Below are 14384 nucleotides of genomic sequence, written 5' to 3'. Positions count from 1 at the left end.
ACTTGCTTGTATTTTCGCAGGAGTTTGACCCGAACCTCCACAGACAGCACACGCATCACAGTTCTTCACATGCTCTTCAGATGCTGCTCAAGTCCGGCTGATCCACAGTTAGTTTGGATTGGAGTGCTCAGATAATACAAGATATGAGACACAACGCGGTCGTGGTCATGATATTTCTACATTTGCTTAAAATTCATTCATTTGGTCAGTAAAATGTGATTGGAATTTAAAGTACACAATAATCGCAGTTCGATCACATAATCTCAGTCAGGCGATTATGTAACACAGCTATGTATGGCAAGCACCGATGTACTTAGCTATGTCACAACAAAATGCAAAGCGGATTGGTACCTCTTCGTTTTCACATCACAAATCAATCGAACCACAAAAGAACCTATTAACAAACCATACTCAGACCACCGCCTGTGGTCCAAAAAGCACATGAAGGCAGTTTAAAAGTAATCCATAAGACTACAGTTGTTAAATCTATTTGTTCAGAAGTGATATGATAGGTGTGGGTGGAAAACAGATCAATATTTAAGTCCTTTTTTTTTTCATTTCTTTTTTTTTTTTTTTTTACAATAAATTCTCCTCAGTGCCCAGTAAGTGGCAATATGCAGGAAGAATGCGAATCACCAAAAACAAAAAAGTGGAGATTAATAGTAAAAAAAGACTAAAATATTGATCTGTTTTTCACCCATACTTATCATATCGCTTCTGAAGACTTGGATTTAACCACTGGATTCTTATGGATTACTTTCATGATGCCTTTCTGTGCTTTTGGACCTTCAAAGTTTTGGTACCAATTCACTTGCATTGAAAGGAACACCAGAGCTGAGAAATTCTTCTAAAAATCTTCATTTGAGATCAGCAGAAGAAAGAAAGTTATACACATCTGGGATGACATGAGGGTGAGTAAATGATGAGAGAATTTTTATTTTTGGGTGAACTATCTGTTTAAGTTCCGTAAATAATGTAGTCACTTAGTGTTTTTACAAGAATGCATTGCAAAACAACTGTGAATGATGCTCAACTGTGTGAATCCTCGACTTAGAAATTTTTTATCTGTTGGTTTAAACTTGAGACTGTCTGCAGTGCATCTTAGCCATGGTGAAATGAGATTGGTATCTTATGTTTTAAGACCAGTTCTGCTAATAGCAGAGTTCAGGTTTGTCTATAGAGCAAAGAGCATTCAAAGAGTTTAGACTGACTGCTGTGTTCAAAATACCACTGATGATAAGGGGCCATTCACGAGGACGATTAATATTTCCACATCTGAAACCAACATTGAGTTTTCTGCCAAAACAAGAGGAGTTTCCATTAGACACTCTGAAAGGTGCTTTGTAATTAAATTCAAAGCCACAATCAAGATCACAATCAAGCATCTTAATTCAACCACAAATCATGCCTAAATTACCATTCAAAAATGCCAGCCTGAATCAACAAAATGAATGCTGATTATAAAGGTTATTCATTTTGCTGTATTAACCTGCCGGGGGCTTGCCTCTAGTTAAGTTGGAAGAGACTCCTTGGCTGAGACCTCATGTTAGATCCCTTGTTATCAGTTGGGACTATAGCCAAGACCTAAAAGATTTGAAGTGTGAAGATCTCTTTGTACCAGCAAAACAAGTGCAAACTCAGTCCCAATGTCTTGGGTGGCAGGCCACACCGTGGAGGCTTTGTTTTGCACTAAGAAGAGGAACATGAGCAAGAACCAAAATTAGGCACTTTAGGGGGGAGGAGACTGGAGCCAAAGACAGGCCCCGTCTGGCTTGCTCTTTCCTCAAGCAGCCATCTTTCCACACCTCTGTCTTTTCACCTCCACTTGTCTCCATGGAATTCAGAGGGAGCCATGTTCAAAAACACAACGGAAACAATAGCAGAGAAGTTACAGATGTGCAAATAATGACAGTGGAGATGCTGTGGAGCCTCTGACATTAGTATATTTTCACAGCTAGCATAACTTTCCTCAAATTTTCTCAAAAGTATTTGTAAATTAAATAAAGAGCTCTTTGCACCAGAGGACTTTACAAGACTGACAATTATACCTAAAACTGACCTTTGAAATGAGGCCTGTCACTTAATCTCTCAGCAGTTCTCATATGTTTTTGGTCGATCAGCAGGGAATTCAATTGTAGTGCATCAATTGTTGAATCCTAAATGTCAAAATGAATCATGTCTGAACATGAATTATTCTGACTGCTGGAAAGTTGACTTCTGCCAGCAGCTGCACTTAAGGGAAACCAACAGGTAGCCTAACTCTTCTCATCAAGAGTTCATTTCCAGAAATGTTCTTGACACCTGATAGAACGCTGAACCCTCTGAATATGCTGGAGTAAAAATATAATCTGAGGAAAACCATGATTCAAACCACAAGGAAGCCTTAGGTAAACATTTGCGGTTTCAATCTGCAAAACATACAAGACATTCATTTAAGGCTGGCCAAAGGGGCTGTTCACACTGAACATGTCAAAAAAGCTAGACGCAGCACAATGAATGGTGGAGAATGCAGGTGTCTCAACATGATGGACATTATTGGAGTTAGACAAAAGTTAGTTGTTTCTGTTAGGTCATGGTTTAAGAATGCACACCCTTTAAGACTAGGAATCTGTTCACAGCAATGGACAAGATGCAAACCTACTTCACCTCAGAGTGGTAAGATAATCACTGGGAATGAACTGGGGAACAAAAACCACTGACCTCTAGACAAACAACTCAGAAATAAGTCTGTCAGGCCAGAACTAGTTGTCTGAGAAGGTGTTTGACAGTTCAGGCTGTTCGAGTGTTTGTCTATTAGCCAAGCAGGGTGTTTGCTTTTTAACAAGAAAGACAAATCTAGTATGTGCAAGCTTGAGAAATAATTCAAAATCTCTGCTCTCTTTAAGTATTCTGGATCCAGGAATTTAAAGGCTGCTAAGCCACTTTCAGCTAAGTCAAATAGCACTGTGTGCTCTGTGCCCATGGGAATTGCTGTTTAGCTAAATCAGTGGGGCAAAATCTTATGTTCAGTAGACCAGAAAGGGTTCAGCACCTGCAAGTAAAGCCATGTGAAGTTATTCACATCAAAAAACCTTTGGAACTAAGTCAGCCCATTAATTTAACAAGTCTGCATCAACAAGTCTAGCTCACCCACTATAAAATCCAACCAAATCTGTGGCTATGTAAAAGTAGAATAAATAAGTGAATAAAATGTTTGTTACTACTATCAACCAAGAATATAAATTATCTGAAGAGGACATGTTCTTGTCATTCTCTTGTTTTGATTCATATTTCTGAATTTTTTTTTTGACAAGGCCATAAAAAATTATACAAGATTAGGTTTCAACTTCAGATCTATGTGCATTGAGACATAATAAAATGGGCCAGCTAGGTATTTAATGACCTGTGCCATTAAACAGAGGTTATGTGAACATAGTAAAATTAGAAAACACCCTAATAGGTCTTAAGTCAAGGACAACCTCAATGTGCCTTGAGGTATTGAAGCTCAGTGCTTTATCCTCTGAGAAACATGGCTGCCCTCCTGAAAGACAGGAGGGATTTCTAACATCATGGGTGGCACGGGTGAAAGCACCAGGATGAATGTCAGTTACTGGCGACCCTACTGCCACTGAAGAATTACTGTCAGGCTTAAACAAATAATCCAGTTCAACTTTAGTGATGCTGTATTCTCAGCAGATGTGACTGAATGCTTGTGGAGGTAAAATGCATTCAAAACATGAAAGTCCCCTGAACAAGATATTGAGAAATATACATATAAAGTATGTTTATATACACTCACTGTGCACTTTATTAGGAACACCTGTACACCTACTTATTCCTGTGATTATCTAATCAGCCAATCATGTGGCAGCAGTGCAATGCATAAAATAATGCAGACACAGGTCAGGAGCTTCAGTTAACGTTCACATAAAAAATGTGATCTCAGCGATTTCAAACGTTGCATGATTGTTGGTACCAGACATGCCGGTTTGAGTATTTCTGTAACTGCTGATCTCCTGGGATTTTCACGCTCAACATTTTCTAGAGTTTACTTAGAATCGTGCTGGAAAAACAAAATCCAGTGAGCGGCAGTTCTGTGGATGGAAACGCCTTGTTGATAGTAAAGGTCAACGGAGAATGGCTAGACTGATTCAGGCTGACAGAAAGGCTACAGTAACTCAGATAACCACTCTGTACAACTGTAGTGAGCAGAATAGCATATCAGAATGCACAATACGTCGAACCTTGAGGTGGATGTGCTACAAAAGCAGAAGACCACGTCAGACACATTATTAGGACCATAGTGTTTCTAATAAAGTGCTCAGTGAGTGTATAAATACAGTGCATTCAGATAGTATTCAGATCCCTTCATTTTTTTCAAAAAAAATTATGTTGCAGCCTTATGCTAAAATGCTTTAAATTATTTTTTTGTCACATCAATCTACACTCCATACCGCATAATGACAAAGCAAAAAACAGATTTTTGATAACTTGCAAATTTATAATAAAAACAAAACAAAAATGTAAATATCACATTGACATAAGTATTCAGACCCATAAGTATTCAGACCCTTAACTCAGTACTCAGGATTTTCTGCCATTCTTCTCTACAGATCCTCTCAAGTTCTGTCAGGTTGGATCGGGACCGTCAGTGGACAGCCATTTTCAGGTCTCTCCAGAAATGTTCGATTAGGTTCAAGTCCAGGCTCTGGCTGGGCCACTCAAGGACTTTCACAGAGTTGTCCCTAAGCCACTCTTGTCTTGGCTGTGTGCTTGGGGTAATTGTCCTGTTGAAAGGTGAACCTTCGGCGCAGTCTGAGGTCCTGAGTGCTCTGGACGAGGTTTTCATTAAGGATATCTCTGTATTTTGCTGCATTCAGCTTTCCTTCAACCCTGACCAGCCCCCAGTCCCTGCTGCAGAAAAACACCCCCACAGCATGATGCTACCACCACCATGCTTCACCGTTGGGATGGTATTTTGCAGGTGATGAGCAGAGCCTGGTTTCCTCCTGACATGCTGCTTGGAACTGAGGCCAAACAGTTCAGTCTTCGTTTCATCAGACCAGAGAATCTTGTTTCTCTCAGTATGAGAGTCCTTTAGGTATTTTTTTTATGTGTCTTACACTGAGGAGAGCTTCCGTTTGGCCACTCTGCCATAAAGATCAGATTGGTGGAGTGTTGCAGTGATGGTTGTCCTTCTGCAAGTTTCTCCCATTTCCATACATGATCTCTGGAGTTCAACCAGTGTGACCATCGGGTTCTTGGTCACCTCTCTTACCAAGGCCCTTCTCCCCCAATTGCTCAGTTTGGCTGGGCGGCCAGCTCTAGGAAGAGTCCTGGTTATTCCAAACTTCTTCCATTAAAGAATTTAGTTTATTTATTTATTTATTTATAAAGCACTATTAAAACCACAGTCCGTTGATCAATGTGCTGTACAATAATAAAAGTAAATAATATAAAACCCCAAGAGAAAGACAAATAAACGAATAACAAAATAAACCACACAAAAAAAGAAAAAATACAAAAGAAAATTAAATGTTAACAGAAAAGAAAAACAAAAATGTACAGCAAGTCAACAAAACTCAATTTACTCAAATGCTAGAGAGAAAAGGTGCGTTTTCAGCCGACATTTAAAAATATTTAAAGTTGGAGCTAACCTCATGTGGAGCAGTAATTCATTCCAACGCTTCGGGGCAGCTACTGCAAATGCACGATCGCCCCTTAGCTTCAGCCTAGACCTGGGAACAGTCAGAACCATCTGGTCAGAAGACCTAAGAGACCTTGAAGGCTTATGTATGTGCAGGAGTTCTGACAAATAAGAGGGTGCTAACTCATTCAGAGATTTAAAAACAAATATAAGAATCTTAAAATCGAAATATGCTCTCGCTTACGAGTGCCCATCAGAAGCCTAGCAGCGGCATTCTGGACTAATTGCAGCCGAGATAATGATGATTGGCTAACACCAACGTATAAAGAGTTACAGTAATCTAGCATTACTGAGACAAAGGCATGAATTGCCTTCTCAAAATCACTAAAAGAAAGAAAAGGCTTCACCTTTGCCAATAATCGTAAATGAAAAAAACTCGATTTGACAACTGAGTTAATCTGTTTGAGTTCTCTGAGTTAATTTCAGAGAATTGTCAAACAGAAAACCTAGTTTACAAAAAGGGGCCAGTTTACCTAGTTTAAAAATGTCAGGGACATCAGATCCCCCAAACCAAAAAATCTCCATTTTACTTTTATTTAGATTTAAAAAATGTACCGACATCCAGGCTTTAATGTCATTTAAACAATTCAAAAGTGAATCTAGAGCACTCATATCATCTTTTCTCAGGGGCATATAGATTTGCATGACATCTGCAAAGCAGTGGAAAGAAATACCATGCTTATTAAAAATAGACCCTTAGGGCAACATATATAGCGAAAACAAGATAGGGCCAAGGATGGACCCTTGTGGAACCCAGCTAGTAAGAGTGGCTGAAGAAGAAAAAACCTGGCCAATATTGATCGAAAAACTTCTATTTGACAAAAAAGACTTGAACCATTTAAGAGCAGTACCCTGAATACGCACCACCTCCTCAAGGCAGGAGATAAGGATCCCATGATCTATAGTATCAAATGCTGCACTAAGGTCTAAAAGCATAAATATCACAGAGTGTCCTGAATCAACTAATAAAAAGATGTCAAAGTACTTTTAACAAAGCTGATTCTGTACTATGTTGAGCTTTAAATCCAGACTGGAAAGCCTCAAAAACAGCATTTTGGACCAAGAAACTATGCAACTGGCTAAGAGCAACTTTCTCTAGGACCTTAGAAAGAAATGGCAATTTAGAAATCGGTCTAAAGTTTGCTAAAACTGGCTGATCCATGTTTGGTTTTTTAAGAAGAGGCTGCAATACAGCATGTTTAAGATACAGTGGCACTGATCCTGTTTCAAGACTACTATTAATTATAGTCAGGATACTAGGCCGAAAAACCTGTTTGAAAAGCCTAGATGGTATCACATCACAGGGACAATTAGTAGGCTTCATTTGGCCTACAATTTCAGCAAGAAAAAGGATAGAAACCGGTTCAAATTGATTAAAAACAGCAGGACATATAAAAGGGGCCGATGGGTCATAAGTAAAATGCACAATATGTGATCTAATATCAACAATCTTATTTACAAAAAAATTAAAAATTAAAAATTAAAAAAAAATTAAGAACATTTTCACAGGTATTAAAAGACACATCAGTGCATTAAATATTAATCAGATTGATCACAGAGTTAATAGTAATAAATAAAACTCGAGGCTTGTGACAGTTTTTGGTAATTAAATCAGAAAAATATTGTTTCCTAGCCTTTTTCACCGAATCCTGATAAATAGACAATGACTCTCTTAAAATGCCATATGACACCTGGAGTTTATCTCTCTTTGGATTATGGAGGCCACTGTGCTCTTGGGAACCTTCAATGCAGCCTACATTTTTTGTAGCCTTCCACAGATCTGTGCCTCGACACAGTCCTATCTCTGAGCTCTGCAAGCAGTTCCTTTGACGTCATGGCTTGGTTTTTGCTCTGATATGCATTTTCAGCTGTGAGACCTTATATAGATAAGTGTGTGCCTTTCCAAATCATGTCCACTCAATTGAATTTGCCACAGGTGGACTCCAATCAAAGTGAAACATTCCAAAGATGATCCAGAGAAACGGGATGCACCTGAGCTAAATTTCAAGTGTCATAGCAAAGGGGTCTGAATACTTATGTCAATGTGATATTTCGGATTATTCTTTTTAATAAATAAACAAAGTTGTCAAAAATCTGGTTTTTGCTTTGTCATTATGGGGTATGGAGTGTAGACTGATGGAAAAAAATTATTTAAAACATTTTAGCATAAGGCTGCAACATAACAAAATGTGAAAAAAATGAAGGGGTCTGAATACTTTCTGAATGCACACACACACACACACACACACACACACACACACACTACACATATATATATATATATATATATATATATATATATATATATATATATATATATATATATATATATATATATAATCGGTTTATAAAAATATAATGTATTTTTGTTCCCAAATCTGTTTTCATCATACAAAGGCAAATATTCTGTATTTTATATAAGCAGAAATTATGCAGAAAGTAGTTTATAACACATTTTTCCATTTCAATTAATTAATTAATTAATTTTACTCTACGTTTGCACTCTAAGCATGCAGTGAATTGCACTACATTATGGACTATGGAACAAACCAGTATAGAGTGGAAAATTATGCATGACAATTTCCTAAATATTTCTATTGCCATATAAACCCAATCAAACATTCAAAATCCGCCTGTGTCATTTCTGGTGGCCTGTGTTTAGTCAGTTCTATTCTTGAGTTGCCCTACATTTCGATTGCTTAGAGGCGGACTACTTGCAATGCAAGGAATTCGTGCCCTAGGGCACGCATGATATGTTTAGATGTGGTGTTGTACTTTATTTTAGAATGTACTGCATAATAGAAAGGGTGAGTGTTATTGCACTGGGTCTCATAAATCTTTGTACTGTATTAATTGCATGGACTGTTCGCATGCAGAATATTGAGAAATTAAACACTCCTGAGAAATCTCAGCATCTGTCATGTCATATAGTGTTTTTGTTCCAGTTGTATACTCTCTGTTTCACAATCATTAATAATTGTAGAAAGCACTTTGGACCAATTGCCAAATAACTCTCAACAGGGCCTTCAAATTACAAGCCTTGATTAAAATTACAACTTCATGCCACTGTTATATTTAATTACAAAAAACAAAAAAAGATCTTACTGGCTACTGTGATCTTTACTTTCAATATTATTATACCAGGCAGACAAATAGTTGAAAAAAAAAAAAAAAAAAAAAAAAAACCCTACTGAGCACACTCAAGTAAAATGCTAAAGGAACATTCCATGTTCAATACAAGTTAATGTTGATTACTGCAAAAATAATTTTGACTCATCCCACTTTTTCTTTAAAAAAAGCAAAAATCTGGGTTACAGTAAGGCACTTACAATAGAAGTGAATGGGGCCAATTGTTGGATGTTTTAAAGGCAGAAATGTGAAGCTTATAGTTTTATGAAAGCAATTACATTAATTCTTTGTCAAAACTTATGTATTACTTGAGATGTAAATTTGTTTAAATTATAATTTTACAGTCATATAGAGGGTTTAGGGTTTGTTGACATCACATCGTCATGGCAACAAAGTTGTAAAATTGGCTATAACTTTACACAAAAAAGGTTACCAAGCAATGTTATCACACTAAAATCATGTTAACACGCATATCGTTTGTCTTGTGGCTATATTTTTAAAACAGTGAGTACTTTAAAGTTTATGGATTGGCCCCATTCACTTCCATTGTAAGTGCCTCACTGGAACCAAGACTGTTGCTTTTTTTAAAGAAAAGGGGCAAGGCAAAATACATTTTTGTGGATGTCAATATCATACCACAAATTCTGTCGATTGAGCTTAACTTGTACTGAACCCGGAATATTCCTTTAATAAATTTCTAATACTCAAATAACCTAAAACAATTAAAAATTTTAAGACTCACAATACCACTGGTATACTCAGCTTTAACCGTACAGCCACATTAAACTGTTTTCAACTATTAATTTGTTATCTTTATTAGTTCTTTTGATTTCTATAGAGATTGAATCCATAATTGTTCCCTAAATCCTTAAAATTTTCTCTTGTTTTATCAGGATACTTTGGCTCCTTGTCCAGGTGTTTTGGCTGATTTTTCTTTTGAACTCCAAAGAGCCTCTTCCTGACTCCCTCCAGCATGCCTCCACCTGCCCACAACCGTTTTCCCAACCCTCTCCCCGTTTTTTTACCACAAAGCCTCTTCAATCCCAGGAGGAGCCGAGTTACAGGGCATTATGCACACATACCATTCAGAGCCATAGCACAGTTCTCAGGGCAGTGACAGAGGAATCCTGCTGCTGTGTGTTTACATTGCTTTTAAATACTGTCATTACACAATGGCAGAGAGTGAAATTTGTTATTATTCACCATTAAAACATGAAGAAAACCTGTTGTGCACCACAATTTTAAGTATGAAGGTTGTTAACATTTTTCAAAAGAACTACCAGCTGCTCCACCAGGAATCTTTGAAATATTTCCTCTGTTATAACACAAGCCAGCGTTCCCCAAATAATTTTACCAGTTTCTTTTTTATCCCCTTTTCTCCCAATTTGGAATGCCCAATTCCCACTACTTAGTAGGTCCTCGTGGTGGCGCAGTTACTCACCTCAATCCGGGTGGTGGAGGACAAGTCTCAGTTGCCTCCACTTCTGAGACAGTCAATCCGCACATCTTATCACGTGGCTCACTGTGCATGACATCGCGGAGACTCACAGCATGTGGAGGCTCATGCTACTCTCCGTGATCCACGCACAACTTACCACGCACCCCACTGAGAGTGAGAACCAGTAATCGTGACCACAAGGAGGTTACCCCATGTGACTCTACCCTCCCTAGCAACCGGGACAATTCGGTTGCTTAGGAGACCTGGCTGGAGTCACTCAGCACACCCTGGATTCGAACTCGCGACTCCAGGGGTGGTAGACAGCGTCAATACTCGCTGAGCTATCCTGGCCCCCCAATTTTACCAGTTTCTAAGCACTTATGAAGTTATTATTCCTGCAAGTAATCATGGATGAAGTTCAAAATTACACACAAATGTTAACATCCAAATTACAATCAGATCTGTAAAGGGAACAACGAAAGGGCAATCTCATTATTCATAACCACGCAATGTGACAAATGAGGATAAACAAATGCATGGAAACCAGAGAGACTGCAAATTGCACTGAGCTGTAGAAGAGCTATCTGAATTCTTTCTCTTTCTACCAGCCATTTCTCAAGATACATAATCTAGACCATCTCACACTCATTTCAATTCACAAAGTCAGCATGTGTTCATTATTTATGAGGCACATCTTCTCAAATATAACTGTAGTGACTGTTAGGCCTATTCTAATACTTTATCAGGTGACTCCTTTCAGTGCCAGTGCTGTGATAATGGTCTCCTTAATAATTAATGGCACAATGTCCGGCTTGCATAAATGGGCCAGAATTATTGCTTAAAGCCCTAGATCTCAACCCAGGTACATTAATACTCAGATTAAAAGGAAGCAAAAAACAATTAAGAGGAGGAATGGATACGTACCGCAAACAATGAGCCTTGATGGACACACGCTCCTGTGGATGAAGACAATGAGATGAACAAGAGTGGAAAAGAATCAATGCATTAGCTTTCACTAACAGTCCAATTGACAAGTTCATTATTAGCCTACTTCTGTATAAATGTCACTGTCATGGCAATCATGTCTCAGACAATGTCTTGGGCATTCATGAACGCCCTTCCTGTCTCCCATTGTGAGACAACACAAAAGATTTTCAAATGGAATTTAACGGTTTACTATCAAATGGTAAAAAGAAAGGATGTCAGAATATTATAACCTTGATCAGTTTTCCATTCAATATATGATATTAACTTCTCCTGTCAACATAGATATTTCTAGGGATCATGCTGGGTACTTATGCACGCATAGTGTTCAAAACTATCCTTATCAGTGTAGACAATTCATGTGTTTTTATATGTTTTCCTGGTTTCAAGATCATTCATTTCAGATAGCAAGAAGATCTGTGTTTATTTTATAGAGAGCATATTTCTGAGCATATGATTCAGGAATGTCTAAAAATCTTTTGAAAATTGTGTGGAGTGTTTTTGAAGAATAAATCAAAGTTTTACAACTCAAAGAAAGGCAAGCACAAAATCAGCTTTTGTTACAATTACTGTTAACTGTCACTGTCAAATAACTCAGCTATTGTAATCACTAGTAAGTTCTAGTATGCACTTGTTATGTAGCTATCACATGTATAAGTTGATGTGAGGAGATCTAAGATGTTTGTAGCTACTGTGGAACAGAGGAAAACCCCAGTCAACAGTCATGCAATTATTAAACAGTATGCAATATAATTCTTTGTATTAAGCATCGCTAATGTGATCACCTATTTTAACGCTAAACGGATTTGTGCGCATTTGTAAATCTATTTGATTGCAATTAACCACTTAAAACACATGTGCATGGATATGCCGGTTTTATATTAGGCAAGACATTTACCACTGAATTCAGTGAAATCAAGACAAGACGCACACCAACCTTCTACTCCAGGCAAGCTGGTGCTATATCCAATAAAAGCAGCAATAAGGATCCAAACAGGACCCATATTCCCTTTAGAAAGTGTTATCTGAATCCAAATGCTCAAAAGAATCACTTTAACTTGAATGTGAATTCGAGCGTTTCATCGTTGCCTTCAAATCAATGATGCACCAGTGCCTGAGCTTAAAGTATTGCAGTAAGTCGGTCGGTTTCGTTACTGGGAAGCGTCCAGTCCGAATAGATGCAGTCCAGTGCGCTCTCCAACTTTATGATCAACGAAACTTCCCATTAGAGAGCGGTTCACACACGAAAATGCTGTCTCTTAAAAGTACGGACCCATGGCAAAGAAGACTTGTACACGAATAATTACAGAGGAACAAGCCCTAACAACCACAGTCGCTTTGAACGTACTAGGTGCGCTTTAAAGTGAGTTATTGGAGACGCTACCAGCTGCATTCATGAGTTCAGAAGCCCCCTCCTCCTTTAGCTGTACGTGGGAACAAAACCTGTGGCCACATACGGTTTTTTTTTTTTTTTTTTTTTTTCTCTTCATCTGTGGAGTTTTTTTTTTTTCTTTTTTTTCTAAAGTTAATAGAATTAGAATAGAAAGATAAGCTCTTTTCTTAACTAATGAATTTATGTGTGAATATTCAACATCCAGTAGCATACATATATGTCATGTTTTGTTGGATAAGCAAATTATACAACATAGTTGTACATACATTAGAATGAAGATTTAGAAATTAGTTATACATATACAATATACATAACATTTAGTTATACAATACATATTGCAATTTATGTGACATGGTCAGAGTCATGTGTAACTGTGCAATTTGATCCTTGGTCAGTGCTCACACATGAATAAAAACAGAAATTTTAGTAACACTTTACATTAATGTTCCATTTGTTACGGGTTTATAAAGGAGTAGATTATTACTGACAAATACATCATTTAGAAATGCATTATAAATTAGTGTTATGCAGTTATAACAACATGAAAAAGCATTTAATGCAATACTCGACAAACAGGGAGCATTTTAACGTACATGATATAAATGCTTAATAAATACACTTAATTCATACTTATGTTAATCAAAAACTTAAAATGCCCTTATTTATGGTTAATGTCACAATGCAGCAAAAACAGATTATTACAGTAAGATTAAAAAGAGGGATTATGTCTTTTTGCTACAGTCAAATTTCCTACCTACAGAATAATGCATTTCCAAGTGGAGTCCCAATTTCATCCCATAAACATGTTTATTTTCAGTTGTTTTTGGTTATTTAAAATCTCTTAAGGCAAAGATGACTTTTAAAGACATGCTTTTTTTCTAATTAAATGCTTATGATTAAGTGTAAAGTAAATATTACAGAAAAACACTTCTTTATTCAGCTTAGTCCTTTACATGTGTGTTCTATAAGGTATTTGGAAAATGACAAAAATTTTGACAAAGCAGTACAGTTATTATTCCTATGTAGGCTACAAGCAGTGTAATCATTGTTAAAGCTGACTTTGTGTATGACAGTATCTATTGCCACCTGGTGTTGAAAAGTAGTGCACAGAAATATCCTCTTTTCTGTTCAAGTTGTATGATGATCAAAAACATATTTTTTATTGAATATTGACGAAGCAACACAATTTGCGTGAAATTAATGCTAAAAGAAGCTTGTTTTCAATTAAAAAATCATGAAAATATAAAGGGTGCTGGAGCTTATACCTCTCAAAAGGCCCCAGAGAGGTTTAGTTTAGAAATAGGGGCAATAGACCATACACAGAGCAGCACAATATTACATTTTTGAATGAAAACAAGACTGTGAGAGATAAACTAGTCTCTTCAATAGCATGCAATGTATAACGCTGTATAAAGGTCCTAGATCACATCTAATTCTCAGCTCATGTTTTCAGGTGTTTTTGTCTGCAAAAATATTAGTTTCGTCAACACCAATTTAGACAACATTACAACACATTTAACAGACTGTCCTATTCCAGACAACCCAGTTTTTATTCCAATCAAAAATTAAACATGGTGATACTCTAAGTAAGATCTATAGTTTCAGGGCACAATTTGATACCATATGCAAACATTTTTGATTAGCAAAATATTTTCTGAGTAAGATTTATTAAATAAATACTTTCACAAATTAATTTCCTAAAAGGATCTCCATTATTATTGAGGCAGTCAATGTGGGTCCACTTTACACATTCT

The 14384-nt window shown here is 37.0% G+C and overlaps 1 protein-coding gene across 1 annotated transcript in view; it reads right to left on the bottom strand.

Moving 5' to 3' along the window:
* LOC127429960 (extracellular matrix organizing protein FRAS1-like) overlaps positions 1–12567 on the bottom strand; it is a 209212-nt gene extending 196645 nt beyond the window's left edge. Inside the window, exons 1-2 of the mRNA XM_051679361.1 lie at positions 12175–12567; positions 11178–11209 (exon numbers count right to left, since the gene is read on the bottom strand). Coding sequence (XP_051535321.1) covers positions 11178–11209; positions 12175–12241 — 99 coding nt within the window. The 5' untranslated portion in view covers positions 12242–12567. The remainder of the gene's footprint in view (positions 1–11177; positions 11210–12174) is intronic.
* Positions 12568–14384: the final 1817 nt, after the last annotated feature.

This window comes from Myxocyprinus asiaticus, chromosome 3, assembly GCF_019703515.2.
Source record: "Myxocyprinus asiaticus isolate MX2 ecotype Aquarium Trade chromosome 3, UBuf_Myxa_2, whole genome shotgun sequence".
Lineage (NCBI taxonomy): Eukaryota > Metazoa > Chordata > Actinopteri > Cypriniformes > Catostomidae > Myxocyprinus > Myxocyprinus asiaticus.
This window is presented reverse-complemented; position numbering and strand designations above follow the sequence as displayed.